The 18,884-nt window shown below is 44.3% G+C and overlaps 1 protein-coding gene across 6 annotated transcripts in view; it reads left to right on the top strand.

The window, feature by feature from the left end:
* The window catches only part of PWWP2A (PWWP domain containing 2A), a 41,355-nt gene that overhangs the window by 1,297 nt on the left and 21,174 nt on the right, over positions 1 to 18,884 (top strand). For 3 of the 6 annotated variants that reach the window (XR_014025526.1, XR_014025527.1, XM_081320698.1), the window contains exon 2: positions 15,061 to 16,025. Coding sequence is in view for 4 of the 6 variants with exons in the window: in XM_081320698.1 (XP_081176824.1) it covers positions 15,061 to 16,025 (965 nt within the window). In the remaining 2 variants the exon portion in view is untranslated. Of the gene's footprint in view, positions 1 to 15,060; positions 17,856 to 18,884 lie in introns of those variants that run through there. The other 3 variants (XM_081320697.1, XM_081320696.1, XM_081320695.1) reach the window with 3 other exon arrangements.

The following is an 18,884-nucleotide window of genomic DNA, read 5'->3' as shown; positions in this document are numbered from 1 at the left end:
GCCTCCCTTTCCCACCTCAATTACTACTAGCCTTTGCTGACTTTTCAGCCTTCGCTTAAGTCAGGGGTCTTCAAACGTGGCCCTTTTATGACTTGTGGACTTCAACTCCCAGAATTCCTCAGCCAGCTTTGCTGGCTGAGGAATTCTGGGAGTTGAAGTCCACAAGTCATAAAAGGGCCACGTTTGAAGACCCCTGGCTTAAGTGCTAAGATTCGTTCACTCCCGGTTTTTGCTTCTTTCTTTCAGCAAAGAAGTGGTCTGTAAAAGAAGGGCTGGAGGGTTGCTATCCATCCCACATGGACTGGGTATATACAGTTTTCCTCCTGCCTCTGAGCTTGAGAGGATACTGGTATGTTGTAGCTGCGCCCACCCCCACCCACCCCCCCAAAAAAGTCTGCTCACCAAACAATATAAATTTTTGTCCTACCTTATTGCTGCAGATATTTCAGCATTCCTTCATTTGGTTATCCTTTTTTTCCTAGCTTTAGAGTACTGCAGAAATGATCAGTTTTCAGGGGGAAATGATAAGAATGTCTCCTGATACAGGTATACATATTTGAAAGCTACCATGTGTGTATATAGCTTTCCTTTTTGCAGGCAGCAGGAAAACTGCAGCTGTTTGTATATTGCAAAGTAACTTGTTCTGGCACAAGCATTGATTTTTCTGGTTTTGAAGAACTTGCATCAGAGCATTCTGTGAAACACCCTTTAATTGAGCTCATCAGGTAAAGGTATATTTGTAAACGTTCCCAGTATCATCTACATTATAGCTTTCTTTGGAAAAGATTTCTAATTTTTACATGCATGCTCAACTGTATAAAGAAAATACATGGCACTGGAGGAAGCCTCTTATTTGCCTTTTCCACAGTATACTTGCATTTCTATTAGTAAGGCTGAGCCCGTTCCCTTATTTACAAAGAAACAACAAAAGATTGTACTTTTAAATCTTCATCTAATGAATCAGGTCATACGGCAGGATTTCTGAGAACTTTGGTCCATGCATCAATCTTTCAGTTCTGAAGAGGAAGATGAATACTGTCAATTTAGACCATAAAGTTCTACATTTTTTTATTCATTATTGTAAGTTAAGTATTTCCAGGAACATTGTATAAGTCATTGATTTATTTGATGCTTAAAATTGTATGTCCTGTAAAAGGAGCCTTATGAGATACAAAAAGGGCTGGGAAGCCTGAAACTTTAAAAAATGGAGGGAAGAACTTAGGCAATTGAAAACGATAAAGCTATTGGGGCCAGTAGCCCTTTAAAATTGTAATACTGCAGATTAACAGAATGGTTAACAGGATAACAAGATGGATGGTTTCAATTACAGTAGCAATAGGTGTACCCTTGGGAGTCCTTAAGAACCAGATTGGGGACACATCATCCTGGAGAAAGGTCTGTTTATGTGGTTGCTAAGAGCCAATACTTTCTTGATGGCATGTAATCACTCTAGGATGCATTATTTATATATCTAATTTAACTACCAAATTTTTGGTATATACTAAAATTGCCCGATAGACATATAGAATTTTTGGTTTGGGTTACTGTCTGATAGTGTATGACCATTTTACTGCCTTTATAAACAAATATAGGTAGTGCTTTTTCTAACTCCTGCAGAGTACATAGTAAGCAGATTATAAAATGTAATTGTATTATAATTATGCAACACATGCAGCTATAGCAGGGGTGTCAAACTGCTGGCCCACGGGCTCTGTGTCTTAGCAAAACCACACCCACCCCATCGCCAGCAATGGAAAAAAAGTTGCAATATGTCAGGGCATGTCACGTGACCTTGCGAGTTTGACACCCCTCAGCTATAGGAAGGCTGGTTCTTGTAATATTTGAAAGAGTGGTATGAATTTCCAATATACACATCTTCATAGTCCACAAGGTATTTAAAAGAAATATAGAACTGATCATATACTGCCATAGATATCGCCATATGTTTTCCGTACATTCTCAGGTCTGTCAGCCCATTGGTAGGAGGGATATTCTGGCATTATCCATAGCAGTCTAGGACCTAATGTGCTTGTGTTTTTCCTTAATATATAGCCTTAATAGATCTGGTAAAGTGTCTTACCTTACATTTTGTTTTGCAGGTAATGATATTTGAACTATGCAGAACTGAAATAGGGTTGGAAAACAGTAACATCAGTGCTGTTGGTTTAGCTGGATAAAGTGAAATTCAATAAAACAAATTAACAGCAAGTTGTTTCACATATCAAGCATGTGTACTGCATACCCTTAAATAGTGTTATATTAGTAGCTTGTCTACTCTCTGATGTTTCTAGAGCTATCATTAACATTCTTTAACAAAGAATGGGAAACTGCCTCTTCTCTTGCATAGTTGATAAGCCATTTGATACAGGCATAGATAGAAGGTGTTACTGTTTCATTACTTCAGTACTTCACAATAGGGCTTTTTGAGCTATTATATAATGGATGGATGGATATACTCACGGATATACACACACTGGAGAAAGAGGATAGGGGAAGAAAAGAATGGACATGCTTTTAATCTGGTTGGCAAATTTGAAACATGTTGTAGCTTCAAAGTAAAGCACAAAACATCCATTAGCAGCCTGGAAAGATTGCTTCCTACTCATTTTAGCTTTCTTATTTTGTTCACATATTGGAAAATAAGTAGTGAATGCAGTATTCTTAGAAATAAACATGCTGGATGTTAGGATTTTGCTGTGTGTAATGCACAACTACTTTACACGAAAGAATCTTTTAAAATAGTGGTACAAAGCTGATGCTAAGAGAAGTGTTTGTGTGTTGGTGCTTTTAGTTGCTAGGTGCCAGTGAAATCTGGAAATAGTTAACATAGAATACAGCTTTGCAGTTCTATACAGTTTTATAAGAAAACATGACCAATGTTTAACATTTTCATGAACTGCATATGTTTACTTAAAAATCAGTAATGTTAATGCGACTGTAACAGACATTGTTATAGGGCATCATCTTACAAAGCTAAATTACAAACTTGCTTATCATGGTAGGTAAGGCTTTTTGGAATTTGAAGATTCTGTGCCTAACATCCATGTGGTTTATAAAATGATCTTGTCTTGTTGGAATTCATAGTAAAAATGACTTACATTTCAATGGTGATGATATCATTGAATTACCCTTCCTTTTTTCTCCAGTGAGCTGGTTAGAATAACTTTTTTAAAAGGCTTTTGTTGTTGTAAGGAAACTTCCCTGAGTGGAAGTCATAGTGAAGGTTTGTGTTCAAAATGTGTTACAGTATAATGAAAAGGTGAGCAATTATTTGATAGCTGGAGCTGCAGTATCCTTGGCAGAGGAATGGGCAGAACTGTGTGGCAGGTATCTGTGAGGTCAGGATTTTCTGATTTAATAATATTTCCTGAGTTTTGAGTAGAAAGTTTGTTTTTCTTCTAAAAATTAAGCTCTCTCATTTTTAAGCCTACTCTGATTTTTATGCATTACTTGCCTCAAACTGATAAGAAATTTATGTTGTCAATTTTTGACAATTGTACAATTAATCCTTCTTACTGCAACAATTGAGAGTAGAATTTCAGTCACTAAGCAGTGTGGTTATTAAAGAAGGCATCACATAACCGGACTTGGTTTTACAACCATTTTTACTCCTGTTGTTAAGCGAATCACTGTTGTTGTTAATACCGTGTTTCTCCAAGTCTTATTTTTGGAGGAAGTCTTTTCCACTCACCTTGCTGCCACGGCACCAACAGCCTCGCCAAGCCAGCCCGCATCTTCTGCAGTTAAAGAAGCAGTTTCATACTGCAGCTGAGAATGGAGTTCCGGCCTGCATTTCGACATCAGAGGCCTTCTGGAAAGGCCTCTGCATCCGAGAACTGAGCTATGGATTGAATCTGTAGCATCCGTAGCTCAGTTCTCGGCTGCAGAGGCCTTCCGGAAAGGCCTCTGATATATATTTGAACTATGGTGCTAGAGAAGACTCCTGCGAGTCCCTTGGACTGCAAGGCGATCAAACCGGTCAGTCCTAGAGGAGATCAACTTTGACTGCTCTTTAGAAGGCCAGATCCTGAAGCTAAAACTCAAATACTTTGGCCACCTAATGAGAAGGAAAGACTCACTGGAGAAGAGCCTAATGCTGGGAAAGATTGAGGGCAATAGAAGAAGGGGACGACAGAGAATGAGGTGGCTGGATGGAGTCACTGAAGCAGTAGGCGTGAGCTTAAATGGACTCCAGAAGATAGTAGAGGACAGGAAGGCCTGGTGGAAAGTTGTCCATAGGGTCGTGATGGGTCGGACACGACTTCGCAACTAAGAACAAATTTTATTTATATATTTACACACACACACACACATAATACACACACACACACACATGTTCTTAGTTGTGAAGTTGTGTACAACCCATCATAATAATAATAATAATTTTATTTGTATACCGCCCTTCTCCCGAGGGACTCAGGGCGGTGAACAGGGCAAACATATAAAATACAAAGGTACAAAAGTTAAAAAGAATTAAACACAATGCCCAAACTAAAACAATAAATAGATATATTAAAAACAACAATAAAATCCCAACCCATCCCCCATCAGGCCAGGCCGGCTTGTTCGAATAAGTGAGTCTTCAGATTGCGTCGGAAGGAGCGAAGGTCGGGCGCCATCCGGAGCTCGACCGGCAATCGATTCCATAAAGCCGGGGCGCCCACAGAGAAGGACCTCCCCCTGGGGGCCACCAGCCGACATTCTCTGACCGGTGGCACCCTGAGGAGGCCCTCTCTGTGGGAACGCACAGGGCGGAGGGAAGTTGATGCCGGCAGCAGGTGATCCCTGAGGTACTCCGGACCCGTGCCATGTAGGGCCATGTCCATGCCATGGACAACATTTCTCCAAGCCTTCATACACACACACACACACACATTCAGCCATAACTTTTTGAGCTATCCATTTTGAACTAGTATGCATATAATTTAGCATATTATGAATGTAGTAATTTCATACACATCTGGTTGCTAGAATAACTCCATATTATCTTCCTTGAATTATATTACCCATAAGGGTGTCTTTTTGTGACTTCCCTCTCATCTTTCGGACTGCTCTTTAGTGGTCATCTGAAACTTTAGTTTCATAAAGGGATTTGGGGGGGCTGGGGTGGTATTAACAGGCCAAAGGTTAACATAATTCAGGATGGCTCTGAATTAAAAATGAAACAAAATTCCTTAAAATTACTTTCTAGAACCCCCTGTAAGCAGGCAGGTGAGACGGCTACCAAAGGTAATCCTATTCCTTTCCCAGCAGCCCACTATATGAGCAGAAAGAGAGCAAAAAAGAAGAGTATCAAAGACAAACAGTGGCCCTGCCTACCATTTGCTTCAGCCCTCTTACTATTAATGGTAATCTTAACATGCTACTTTTCCTGCAGTGGCCCTTCATAAAAATAAAGGTTGCCCATTTTACTTTAGAACATTGCCAGGATAGCAGCCTGTCGTGTGACTTTCATGACTGAACGTGAGTAGGAATTATCTGGCTAAGATGATAACTCCAACTTGGTTCCTGTCTGTCCAGATATTGTCACCGTGACTTCTCGCAGTCCTTTTAACAGGTTCAATGATGAGGAATGCTTTTCTGTCACTGAGCTACAGCAGACTTGTTTTTTCCCTCTTAAATGTTTACAATTTTATACCACCATTTTTTTAAGCAATGAATATACAAATAGTTACAGGATTGCGCTATAAAAGTATTGTACAAAGAAATATTTAAGTACCGTATATACTTGAGTATAAGCCGACTCGAGTATAAGCCGAGACCCCCAATTTTACCCCCCAAAACTGGTAAAAGTTATTGACTCAAGTATAAGCCGAGGCTGGGAAATGCAGCAGCTGGAGGCTGGATCCCCCGAAAGACGTCTCTGCTGAGATGAGAGAACGGGGTGGCAAGCCGCCGAGAGAATGGGGCGGTGGAGTGCTCTGCCGAGAGAATGGGGCGGCTTGCTGTTCTCTCGGTGCAGCACGGCAGAGGGTGGATCTCGCGAAAGAAGTCTCCGCTGAGCGAGAGAATGAGGCGTCTCAGCGCCCATTTTCTCGGCGAAGACTTCTTTCGGGGGATGCAGCTTCTGCCGCCCCTTTCTCTCAGCTGCCCAGTGGAACAGCTTGCCACCAGAAATCAAGAGTGCTCCATCACTGGAGGTTTTTAAGAAGAGACTGGACATTCACCTGTCTGAGATGGTATCGGTCAGTGGTGGCGAAACTTTTAGAGACCGAGTGCCCAAACCGCAAGCCAAAACCCACTTGTTTATCACAAAGTGCCAAGGCAGCATCGGCATTCTGGTGCCCTCGGGGAAGGGGACAGGGAGGCGCCTCTGAGTGCCGCCTCTGGCACGAAAAAAAAGGGGGAAGCAAAAAATGGGCCACCGTACCGCAAGGCACAAAAACGCCAACCGCCGCGCCGCAGGGTGCAGATACAAGGCACCACACCACGTGAGAACGGGGCTGGGCTAGTGAGTATCACGCAGGCACTAGCCCCGCCCCCTTTGCAGCATGTGCCTGCTCGTGGCCCCGTGTGCGCATGCACGCATGTAAAATGCTTCCCCCTCCCTTTTCTTCCAGTCCACCAACCGACAAGGACCTGCTGCTGGCAGCGGTGGTGGCGCACGTGCCAACAGAGAGGGCTCTGAGTGCCACCTCTGGCAGGCGTGCCATAGGTTCACCACCACTGGTATAGGTCCTCCTGCTTGAGCAAGGGGCTGGACTAGAAGACCTCCAAGGTCCCTTCCAATTCTATTCTATTCTATTCTATTCTATTCTATTCTATTCTATTCTATTCTATTCTATTCTATTCTATTCACTTTCTATATTTCTATTCTATTCTATTCTATTCCATTCACTTTCTATATTTCTATTCTATTCTATTCTATTCTATTCTATTCTATTCTATTCACTTTCTATATTTCTATTCTATTCTATTCTATTCTATTCACTTTCTATATTTCTCTTCTATTCTATTCTATTCCATTCACTTTCTATATTTCTATTCTATTCTATTCTATTCTATTCTATTCTATTCTATTCACTTTCTATATTTCTATTCTATTCTATTCTATTCCATTCACTTTCTATATTTCTATTCTATTCTATTCTATTCTATTCTGTTCTGTTCTGTTCTGTTCTGTTCTACGTTCTGTTCCATTCCATTCCATATTTTCTATTCCATTCTGTTCCACTGTCAGAGCCCATCGGAGGCAACCCAGTCAGCCCAAACAGGAGTTACACTAAGGCTACGCAGCCTCTCCTCTCAACCTGAACCCCTCCTTACCTTTCCTTTTATCTGCATCCTATTTTTAACTGCCGGCTCTGCCCTGCCCTATTTTGTCCTTGAGCACTCGTGAGCTCATCAAGAACAGAAGGTAACCGTGGGGGGAAAGGCAGGGCAAGATCTGCAAGATCCCCATTTGCATTTGACTTTGCCATCCCATCTGGTTCGAGATAACACATCACACACACACACACACACACACACACACACAGAGAGAGAGAGAGAGAGAGAGAGAGAGAGAGAGAGAGAGAGAGAGACGCACACCTCAGCAAAAAAGAAAGAAAGAAAAAGAAGTAGTAGAAGAGGCAGAGAGCCCCTGTGGGTAGGAGTGAGGATGGGGAGAAACAGCAAGAAGACCGGGTGGGGTGGGGTGGGTTAATCACTAAACCTTCCAGTGTTTAACCAAAGCAGCTTTTGCATTTGCCTCCGTTTCCCTGCTGAGTAAAGCCAGACAGGAGGAGAGCAGTTACACACAAAGAACTGGGTTACAAATAAAGGCAAAGAAAGTCTGTGTTAGAACCCTTGAAACGACAGGCGATCCCACATGGTGAAAAGAAGCGCGTAAGCCAAACTTACTCCCCTTCGGAAAGGCGCATTTACCACGCAATCCCAGGAACCCTAAAAAAGGAAGCCCGGCCAGCAAAAGAGCCTGGGGATCCGAACGAAAGGCGGCGGTCCCTGCAGTTGAACTAAGAATGAAAAAGATGGGAAGTGGCTGCTTCTTTAAAAGCTCTCTTCTCTCAGGGATGCCCGAGATAGTGAATTGCAAGCAGAAATGAATTTCTCCTTCCATTTCTGATCCGCGCAAACACCCAAGCGTGAACGCCATCACCTGATAGCTTGGGTGCCTGTTCAATTCGTTTGAGAGAGAGAGAGAGAGAGAGAGAGAGAGAGAGAGAGAGAGAGAGAGGGGGGGGGGGATGAGGATGAGGAAGAGGATGAGGATGAACGAATTTTGCAGCGCGTTTGCTTTCAGCTTTCAATGAAGAAGGGAATGTTCTCCACTTCTCGCCTCAACTTTTTCTTTCCTCAGGAACCAGAGGCAAGGGCTTTCTGTTTGTTTGTTTGTTTTACCACGAGTTGACAGTTGGGCAGAAACCAGAGGGGGGGAAAAAAGAGTTTCGGGCTTCGTGGGAACCGAGGAAGCAAAACAAGATGCAAAGTCTAAAATCTATAGGCTCATAAACCACCCCAGTTTCTTGAAACAAACCGGGATTTCTCTACCCCAACCTTGAAACCATGGATCGAGTGAATCTCTTTACCGAAGAATGTGATGAACGGGAGAAGGTGAGTCTTCGCCGAGAAAATCTCAGCGCCCATTTTCTCGGCGAAGACTTCTTTCGGGGGATGCAGCTTCTGCCGCCCCTTTCTGTCAGCTGCCCAGCTGAGAGAAGGGGGTGACAGAGGCTGGATCCCCCGAAACAAGTCTCCGCTGAGACGAGAGAACAAGGCGTTTCTTTCTCCCCCCCCCCCCCGCTTTTGCCGCTTTTGTGTGCGTGTGTGTGTGTGTGTGTGTGTGTGTGTGGCCCATCTGCAAAGCTGCCGAGGAAGGAGAAGCAGGATACTGGTTGGGTGGGGGAGCGGCAAAAACGGGGGGGGGGGGGAGAGAGAAACGGCTCCGCCTTTGGTTCCCCCTCCTAAAGCACAGGGGCGCTAGAGAAAGTTTGGAGTTGGGTAAGGAAGCGCAAAATTCAGGAAGAAAAGCGGGGCGGCGGGCGAACGGGAGACCTGTACAAGGGGGAAGGGGAACTCTCTGCTTTTGTGCGTGCGTGCGTGCGTGTGTGTGTGTGTGTGTGTGTCCCATCTGCAAAGCTGCCGAGGAAGGAGAAGCGGGATACTGGTTGGGTGGAGGAGGCAGTGGCGGCGGCAGAGGCGGCCGCAGCACCGGCAGCCTTCCGCTTTTGCCGCTTTTGTGTGTGCGTGTGTGGCCCATCTGCAAAGCTGCCGAGGAAGGAGAAGTGGAGGAGGCAGTGGCGGAGGCGGCCGCAGCACCGGCAGCCTTCCGCTTTTGCCGCTTTTGTGTGTCTTTGTGTGTCTCCTTCCTCGGCAGCTTTGCAGATGGGACACACACACACACACACGCACACACAAAAGCGGCAAAAGCGGAAGGCTGCCGGTGCTGCGGCTGCCTCCGCCGCCGCCACTGCCTCCTCCACTTCTCCTTCCTCGGCAGCTTTGCAGATGGGCCACACACACACACACACACACACACACACACACACAAAAGCGGCAAAAGCGGAAGGCTGCCGGTGCTGCGGCCGCCTCCGCCGCCGCCACTGCCTCCTCCACCCAACCAGTATCCCGCTTCTCCTTCCTCGGCAGCTTTGCAGATGGGCCACACACACACACACACACACACACACACACACACAAAAGCGGCAAAAGCGGAAGGCTGCCGGTGCTGCGGCCGCCTCCGCCGCCGCCACTGCCTCCTCCACCCAACCAGTATCCCGCTTCTCCTTCCTCGCCAGCTTTGCAGATGGGCCACACACACACACACACACACACACACAAAAAAAGCAGAGAGTTCCCCTTCCCCCTTGTACAGGTCTCCCGTTTGCCCGCCGCCCCGCTTTTCTTCCTGAATTTTGCGCTTCCTTACCCAACTCCAAACTTTCTCTAGCGCCCCTGTGCTTTAGGAGGGGGAACCAAAGGCGGAGCCGTTTCTCTCTCCCCCCCCCCGCTTTTGCCGCTCCCCCACCCAACCAGTATCCCGCTTCTCCTTCCTCGGCAGCTTTGCAGATGGGCCACACACACACACACACACGCACACACAAAAGCAGAGAGTTCCCCTTCCCCCTTGTACAGGAATGAAAGGCCCCCCGAAGGAAGCCCAGCCTCTTCACCGCACCGATCCGCTGAGGAGGAAAAAAGCTTATTTCTATTGCCACGTGCAAACTAAATTAAAACAACTTGGGAAGCTCGCCCGTGGGCTGCATTTAGAAGGATTTGGGGGCTTTTGTGATTTGCTTCGCCTACAAGTGCCTTAACCACGACTAGCCCATGGCTCCAATTCAACAAAAAACGCTCTCTCGGTGCCTTCCAGATGCGCGAAGGTCACCCTGACTACAACCAGCCTGGGATTTGGAAAGGCTTCCCAGGTTATTGGGACAGACTGGCTTGAATACTTGGGGTAACATTTTTCAGGAGGAGGATCCTTATGTCCACCCCAATAGGGCATCTTCCCCTCACAAATCTTCCCTTCCCTTCCCTTCCAAGCGGGAGCCCCGCAGCAAATGACCCAGCGTTTGGACAGCGTGTGAATGGGCGAGCATCGCCGTCCCCAAACAATGCAATTCCTTGCAGCGATGCGGACAAGAGGGAAAGGAAGCCCAGCGGCCAGACTGCGCTCCCGCCCTGCCTCCCCAAGGGCTCCTAATGGCTTGCTGCCCCGCGTGAGCCCGCTGGCTGACGCTGGCTCGTCTCTCTCTCTCTCTTCTTTCCTCCCTCCCTCGGTCTCCCCCTCCCCCTTTTCCGGCTCAGCCCCACGTCACCAGGAGACCAAAACGGGGACATCATGGCAGAGCGGAGGAGACACAGGAAGCGGATCCAGGTACCGGGCTGGCTTATCTCCTCCCTCTTTTCGCAACCGCTCTGCGGGATGACTTTCCCTTTTCCTTCTGGCTCACCCCCCCCTCCCCCGCCCGGTCACCCTTCCCTCCCTCCTCCCCCTCCGCCTCCTCTGAGGCCGCCGCCAGTCAGCATCTCTCCTACCGTTTTTGCGGCTTTTCCGTCGCCCCCGCCGCCGCTCCCCCTTCCCCGCAGAGCCGGCCGCATCCAGCGCCTTCTTCCTCTGGAGGGAAGCACCGAAGCCTCGGCCGCGCGGAAGTCCTCGGTAGAAATTTTTTGTTGACTGGAGTATAAGCCGAAGTGGATTTTTTTCAGCCCAAAAAGTGGGCTGAAAAATTCGGCTTATACTCAAGTATATACGGTATCCTCTTTTTTTTTTTGGTGGGATCTGATGATCCTGAAGAAGAGCACAGATAAAGCTTGAATTCACAGAGTAGAATATTAGGGAAGGCTAAGGAAAGTAGCATGACCAGTCACAAAATATTAATTTATTGAGAGATTTGCATCATTATGATACCCTCTGCTACTTCAGAAAGCCTGCTCTGGGGCAGAGATGTAGCTACAAATAAAAAAATATTAAGTTGGAGGGTAGCAAATTTCTGTAGCCACAGGAACCATTAGGATAAATCTTTGGCCCTAAGCAAGCAGATTTGGGACAAATAGTTATTTTACCAGATTTACTACAAGCCATGAAACAGCAGCTGCTCTGCCACTCCTAAATATGGCTGTAGGAAAGAAGCAGGGAAAGGCATGTCTTGAATTATGGCAGCAATTCAAATGGATGAAAGAGAGGAGGAGACCAGTTAGAGGCTGTGTACATAAGTGTGTACATAAAAGTGTGTGTACATAAAACTAATATGGGAAGCAAAACTATCATCCTTGAATTCTATGAGAGAATCTTAAATACTGGAATTAATAAACTACGTAGCTGCATTGAATTCTGCTGCAAAATGTACATTGGCAGCAATTGGGACTTACTCCTCACAAGCTATTGTACTGTATGTTGATATAGATTTAAAAACCCATAAGGCCTGACATGTCATTTTCAGGTGTTAATTTCTCTAGCTCATGAGTTCATAAAAATAATTAATAGGCTATAATGTGCTTGATAAATGTCATCATAGAAAAGCTGAGTGAGTATGATGGACTTGAAAAGAGCTAAAGTATAGATGAAATATAGTCCAATATTTTATTTTCTCACAATTGTCAAGTGAGAAAAGGTGCAATATCAAATTAGTACATTAGCTAGAAAGCAGCTGAATCTAATCTAATGCTAGCAAGAATAATTGATGCAATATGAAACCTTAAGCCAGGGATGTCAAACTGCCAGCCCGCAGGCCGGAGGCATCACAAGGAAACCGCCCACCCCATTGCCAGCAATGGGGAAAAAGTTCTGATACGTCACAAGTTTGACATGTCTGCCTTAAGCCGCCTTGATTTCAATGAGAAAGTTAAATATACATATTATTTTGGTTCTTGAAAAGTACTTGGTATTATTTAGATTGTGCTCAAGAGTTCAGTATATATTTTTAATTTGGATTATATCTGCCATCATCACTGGTTATACTGGATTTGACTGATAGAAGTCTAAAAATGTTTGGGATGGGGAAACATTTTCAGTATTGGAGTTGAGATCTTGCAAATCAGCAGAACTTTCCCATGGAATAAAGTGTATGATAAATTCAGTAAGAGGTTTTTAAGGAGTTACTAGTTATGACTAGGCTGCCAAAATGTTTGCAAAATAATAGGTAAGTTGAACACACAATACAAAAAATGCTGAGGCCCTAGAAAGAGTGCAGAGAACAGCAAAAAAGCTAATAAGGGGTCTGGAAACTAAACCATATGATGAATGGCTAGAGGAATTAGATAGTTTAGCCTAGGAAGAGAAGGCTCAGGGGAGGCACGATAGCAGTCTTCTAATACTTGAAGGACCGTCACAGGGAAGATGGTGTCAATTTAATCTGCATCACACCTGAGGGCAGAACAAGAAGCAATAGGTGAAAGCTGGTCACAGGGAGATTCAACCAGGAAATAAGGAGAAATTTTCCGATGAAAATGATTAATCAGTGGAGCCGCTTTGCTCCCTGACTTGTGGGTGCTCCGTCGTTGGAGATTTTCAAGAAAAGATTGGATAACCATTTGTAAAGATTCACGGGGGGGGGGGGGAGAGAATGAATTGATATATGTAACATTTCCTAATAAAAATGAGGTCTTAAGTAGAAAATTACCTTTCTGTGAAATCATCGTAGGTACGGAGGGAAGGTGAAGGGGGGCTTGTAAATGAGTCATATATATATATATATATATATATATATATATATATATATATATATATATATATATATATATATATATATATATATATATATATATATATATATATTTTATTTATTTAGTTATATTTATATACCGCCCTATTCCCTGAGGACTCAGGGCGGTTTACAGGGAATTAAAAATCCAAATACAAAAATTAAGAACCAAATTAAAAATATTAAATTGACCCTGTAGTCAGTTAAAAAAAAACCCAAATTAAAAATTTCTCCTCAGTCTGGGCCCGAGAGCTCGAAGAGCCAGGTCTTCAGGCCCCGGCGGAATGATCGGAGGTCGGGGGCAGTTCTCAGCTCCACCGGCAGCTGGTTCCAGAGGGCAGGCGCTCCCACCGAGAAGGCCCTATCCCTGGGTGTCACCCGCCGGCAATCTCTTACCGGCGGGACCCTGAGCAGACCCTCCCTGTGGGAGCGCACTGGGCGAAGGGCGTTTGATGCCGGCAGCAGGTGTTCCCTCAGATATCCCGGACCCAGGCCATGTAGGGCTTTATAGGTAATAACCAGCACCTTGAATTTTACCCGGAGGGCAACCGGAAGCCAATGCAGCTCACGGAGTAGAGGTGTTACATGGGAGTATCGGGAAACCCCCATTACAACTCGCGCGGCCGCATTCTGCACCAGTTGAAGCCTCCGAGTGGTCTTCAAGGGCAGCCCCATGTAGAGAGTGTTACAGTAGTCCAAACGGGAGGTCACAAGCGCGTGAGTAACTGTGCGTAGGGCGTCTCGGTCCAGATAGGGACGCAACTGGCGCACCAGGCGAACCTGAGCAAAAGCCCCCCTGGTCACGGCTCCAATATGGTCTTCAAAATTGAGCCGTGAATCCAGGAGGACGCCCAAGTTGCGAGCCCTATCGACGGGGGGTAACACCTCACCCCCCATCATTAAAGATGGAATAACTTGGTTAACCCGAGATGCCGATATGCACAGCCACTCAGTCTTGGCGGGATTGAGACGGAGCCTGTTTCTCCCCATCCAGACCCGAACCGCCTCCAGGCACCGGGACATCACGGAGAGGGCATCACTGGGTTGGTTCGGGGTAGAAAGAAAAAGTTGGGTATCATCAGCGTACTGATGATACCCCACCCCAAAACCACGAATGATCTCGCCCAGCGGCTTCATATAGATGTTGAACAGGAGAGGCGAGAGAACCGACCCCTGAGGAACTCCACAAATGAGAGACCTCGGGGCGGATCTCTGCCCTCCTATCAACACTGACTGCGAGCGGCCCTGGAGGTAGGAGGAGAACCACCGTAGAATGGTGCCTCCCACTCCCAGCCCCCTGAGACGCCACAGTAGGATACCATGGTCGATGGTATCGAACGCCGCTGAGAATGCTCGGCAAAATGGTGTTGAAAGCCGAGCTGTAGTCAACAAAAAGCATCCTGACGTAATTTCCAGGCTTCTCGAGATGACTTACTACAGAGTGTAAAGCAGTAGCTATGGCATCGTCTGTCGACTTTGTACTTAGAAAAGTTATTTGTTTGAATGAGAACTTGCCTATCTGTATGTTGTGCAGTTGCACATTCTCCCCCCCCCCCCAACCAATTGCAGTCTTCTGCCATTTGACTTCCTTCTCCAGTTCATATGGGGTTTGGACAAGCAGATCAGGATGGAAAAAGGTATTTCAGGACTGACAATTTAGAAACTATTGCCTTAAATCATAAAGTCAAAAAATGTGAACGTCAAATTTAAACTCTTGATGAATATAAACTTACAATCTTTTTTAAAGCCATTTAAGTCAGTCGAACGGTTCTCATTTAGTAGTAAAGATGCAGTTGAGCCATGGCATGCCCTTTAAATTTGAGTATCTTATGGTATTCAAAATGTTCCTCAAATAAACTACTAAAAGGAAACAAATAGAGGTTGGCAGTTAACTGTGTTTTTCTCTCTTGTTAAGGTTTGGACCTCACGGAATTCCTGTGACTATATTTCCCAAACGGGAGTACAAGGATAAACCTGATGCCGTGCAGCTCCAAAGTAAATCATTCCAAGATGAGACGCAAGTGAAATGTGAAGCTAACGGTGTTGTCACAGACTCTTCTCCCATCCAGCCATCAGAACATAGCCTGGTTAAAAGCCTATGGACTTCCAAACCGCCTCCCCTTTTCCATGTGGGGGCTCCATATCCTCCTCCTTTGTTTATCAGGGACACATATAACCAATCAATACCTCAACCTCCACCTCGAAAGATTAAGCGGCCCAAGCGAAAATTGTACAGGGAGGAACCCACTTCTATTATGAATGCTATCAAATTGCGACCCAGACAGGTCTTGTGTGACAAATGTAAGAACAGTATTGTTGCAGAAAAGAAAGAAATTAAGAAGGGCAGCAACGCAAGTGACTCCTCAAGGTGTGAGGATACTAGGAAACGAAGAAACGAGAGCGTAACTACTGTGAATAAAAAAATTAAAACTGATCATAAAGTTGACGGGAAAAGTCAGAATGATAGCCAGAAAAAGAATTCTGTGGTCAAAGTTGCAAATATGGTCCACAGCAGAAGCAGAGTAGTCAAAGTTCCCACTCAAGCAAATACGTCAAAAAACCAATTGAATACTAAAAAAGTTCTTCAGAGCAAAAACATGGATCACGCAAAAGCTAGGGAAGTTTTGAAAATAGCCAAAGAAAAGGCACAAAAGAAACAGAGTGCAACTTCAGCTTCCAAAAATGCACATGCAAAGGTCCACTTCACACGGCGTCTTCAGAACACCAGCTCAGGTTCTCTGCCTCCCCGATTGCGTCTGAAGCCACAAAGGTACCGAAATGAAGAAAATGACTCCTCTCTCAAGACAGGGCTGGAGAAATTGCAGAGTGGCAAGATGGCAGCTAAGCCCCAGTCTCGCTGCTCGTCTACCCGCTCAGCAGGTGAGGCCCCTTCAGAAAATCAGAGCCCCTCAGAAGGTCCCGAAGAGGCCAGCAGTGAGGGTCAGGACACAAATGAAGTGCATGTACCCGTTGATCAGGATGAACAGCAGACCATGGGCAAGAGAGGCAGCAAAAGCAATATTACAGTTTACATGACCCTTAATAAAAAGAAACCTGACTCTTCCAGTGCATCAGTCTGTAGTAGTGATAGCACAGATGACTTGAAGTCCTCCAATTCTGAGTGTAGCACTACTGAAAGCTTTGATTTTCCTCCAGGCAGCATGCATGCACCTCCTTCCTCTTCCTCCTCCTCCTCCTCTTTAAAGGAAGAGAAAAAGCTCAGTAATTCTTTGAAAATGAAAGTCTTTTCAAAAAATGTCTCTAAATGTGTCACACCCGATGGCAGGACCATATGTGTAGGAGACATTGTTTGGGCCAAGATATATGGCTTCCCATGGTGGCCAGCCCGTATTCTTACTATAACTGTGAGCCGAAAAGATAATGGCCTGTTAGTCCGACAGGAAGCTCGTATTTCATGGTTTGGGTCCCCAACAACATCTTTTCTTGCTCTTTCACAGCTCTCCCCTTTTTTAGAAAACTTTCAGTCGCGATTTAATAAGAAGAGAAAAGGTCTTTACCGGAAGGCCATTACAGAAGCAGCCAAGGCTGCTAAGCAGCTAACTCCTGAAGTTCGGGCCCTGCTGACACAGTTTGAAACATGAACAAAGTAAGGTAGGCAAGAAATGTGGAGGCCCCGCGACACGTCTAACCTAGTTAACTATTTTGAAGGACTTGGGCCAATTAGATACAAAAAAAATGCACTCGGTTGGCTGCTTTTTATACTGAAATTTCCACACTTGTAGCAATGTCTTGACTGAAAGTTAAACCTTTAAAAAAATTGTACATGCAATCAGATTAACCTAAAGCAAGAGCTCAGTATTTTTCAAGAGAACTCTTTACATTTCTTCGTAAAAGTTAAGAAGTTCCTTTGCCCACCCCATGCACAGGAGCCATAACCTCAGCTGGAGAGCAGTTTTTTTGCAGGGAATTTTTACTAGTTTCTGTCCACTATATATACACCATTTCAATGTGGAGAGGGGGAAGGGGAGGGAAATCAATCTTAAGTGATGGGATTTGCAGGCTTAACTGGAAAAGTCCACCTTAAACGCCGAATCCTAGCTTCTGTCTCACTCGTAAGCTTTATTTGTGTGATTTTTCCCAATGGAAGTGAGCCCAAAGAGTTCACCTATGCCTAAAACTGCTTTTGTTCCTGCTGGCCACTTTAATTCATTTAGAAACCAGTCTAATTGGAACTCTGGTAGACTTGATTGTTAATAAATAAGTCTGTGGTCACTTTTTTTTTCAAATGCTCAAAATTATGCTATGCACCCAAGGATAAACATACACTCTTCAGGTTTTGCCAAGTGTAAGAGAAAAGCCGGTTGCTCACATCAGACCTGGACAGTCCTTGCGTGTATGGGATCAAGGACTGTTAATGCTGCATTAAGTGTGAATTATATAATTTCCTGTTGGGGAATGGAGGGTGCTCCTAGAACATTGGTTCTAAGGGTTAGCTTGAGAATTTTGTGTTGTGTAAATAATTAGTCAGATTTTTTTTCCCTGACTACTTGTTCTTAAATCCTTAGGATACGTCCTAGTAAATTACACTTTGTGAATTGTCAGATGTGTAATTGTTGCATTTGGATGTATCGAACTGCATTTTTTAAAAAATATTTCCATTTAAGGTATCTGTTTGCAGGTCAGAAAATATGGAAAATGTAATTGTGTAATGCTCTGAAATGTACAAAAATGTAAATAAAATTGACTGAATCTAATTATTTGTGTGTGTTTCTCAAAAAGCCTTGAAGAAAACTCAGGAAGTGAGGCTGGTCTTTTTATGCAATGCTTAGGAGATATTCTGAAGGAAATCATTTTTTCTTGCTCATCATTAACTAAACTGGCTTTATTAGCTGCTTATAAAATAATGGTGTTCAATTTAACAAAATTTCTATTTTTTATAAATTCAGTTGTTTTTCCCTAAATGTCTTATCAGTAATTCTGTAAGAAGTACCTTCCTGGATTATATTTCTAACCTGTGTTATTGAATTGTTTTCTTGCTGTTAAATATTCTGCTTGTCTCATGCTCTGCACTGGGCAGTGAAATGGAGTTAATTCAATTAGATAGCATGTGGAACAGATTCTACTACTTTGCATTTAACTGTTATTAGAGGGCTTAATTTTATTGCCCTGAAATTTACACATGAGTTCCATGAGTAGATATTTTCTGTGAAAAAAAAGACAGTGCTAAACAAAAATCAGGCCAACATATGGAGTCCAAAGAAATAATGACTAAAGGCTCTGTTGTGACTGATGCTAAGGTATGTCTCACATTATAATACAATGTTAATTCAGCTTTTCCAAAATACTTGTTTTAAATTGTATAGCTATTTTACAAATATGCTTTAGAAAATTTCTCTGCTTTCCTGAGGTACTCCATTTGACAATGCTCACAATTGTTGTAAGCTTCCAAATCTACTAAGAAATAAACTTGTATTCAGTCAGCCAATGCTTTTTGAAATTAAAAAACACACAAAATGGCATGCAGTCCTATTTCAGTCCTGTACTGTGTATTCTCTTTCCTGCAAACAGAAACCAATGTAGTAGTTCAATGAGCCAAACATGCTGTGTCTTTTTTAAAGGCAGGCTGTGCTCAGGATTATTTTTTAAAATACACTCACTCTTTACAATAAACTTGAAAATGTAGGTTGGCGTAGGGTTGCTGTGGACAATCAAAAGTTTGTTCTGAATTTGTAATGGGTGGACTGACTCCAGATACGATAAAAGTGGGTTAGGACGCTG

The sequence above is a fragment of the Vipera berus genome, assembly GCF_964194415.1.
Source record: "Vipera berus genome assembly, chromosome: 2".
NCBI lineage: Eukaryota > Metazoa > Chordata > Lepidosauria > Squamata > Viperidae > Vipera > Vipera berus.
This window is presented reverse-complemented; position numbering and strand designations above follow the sequence as displayed.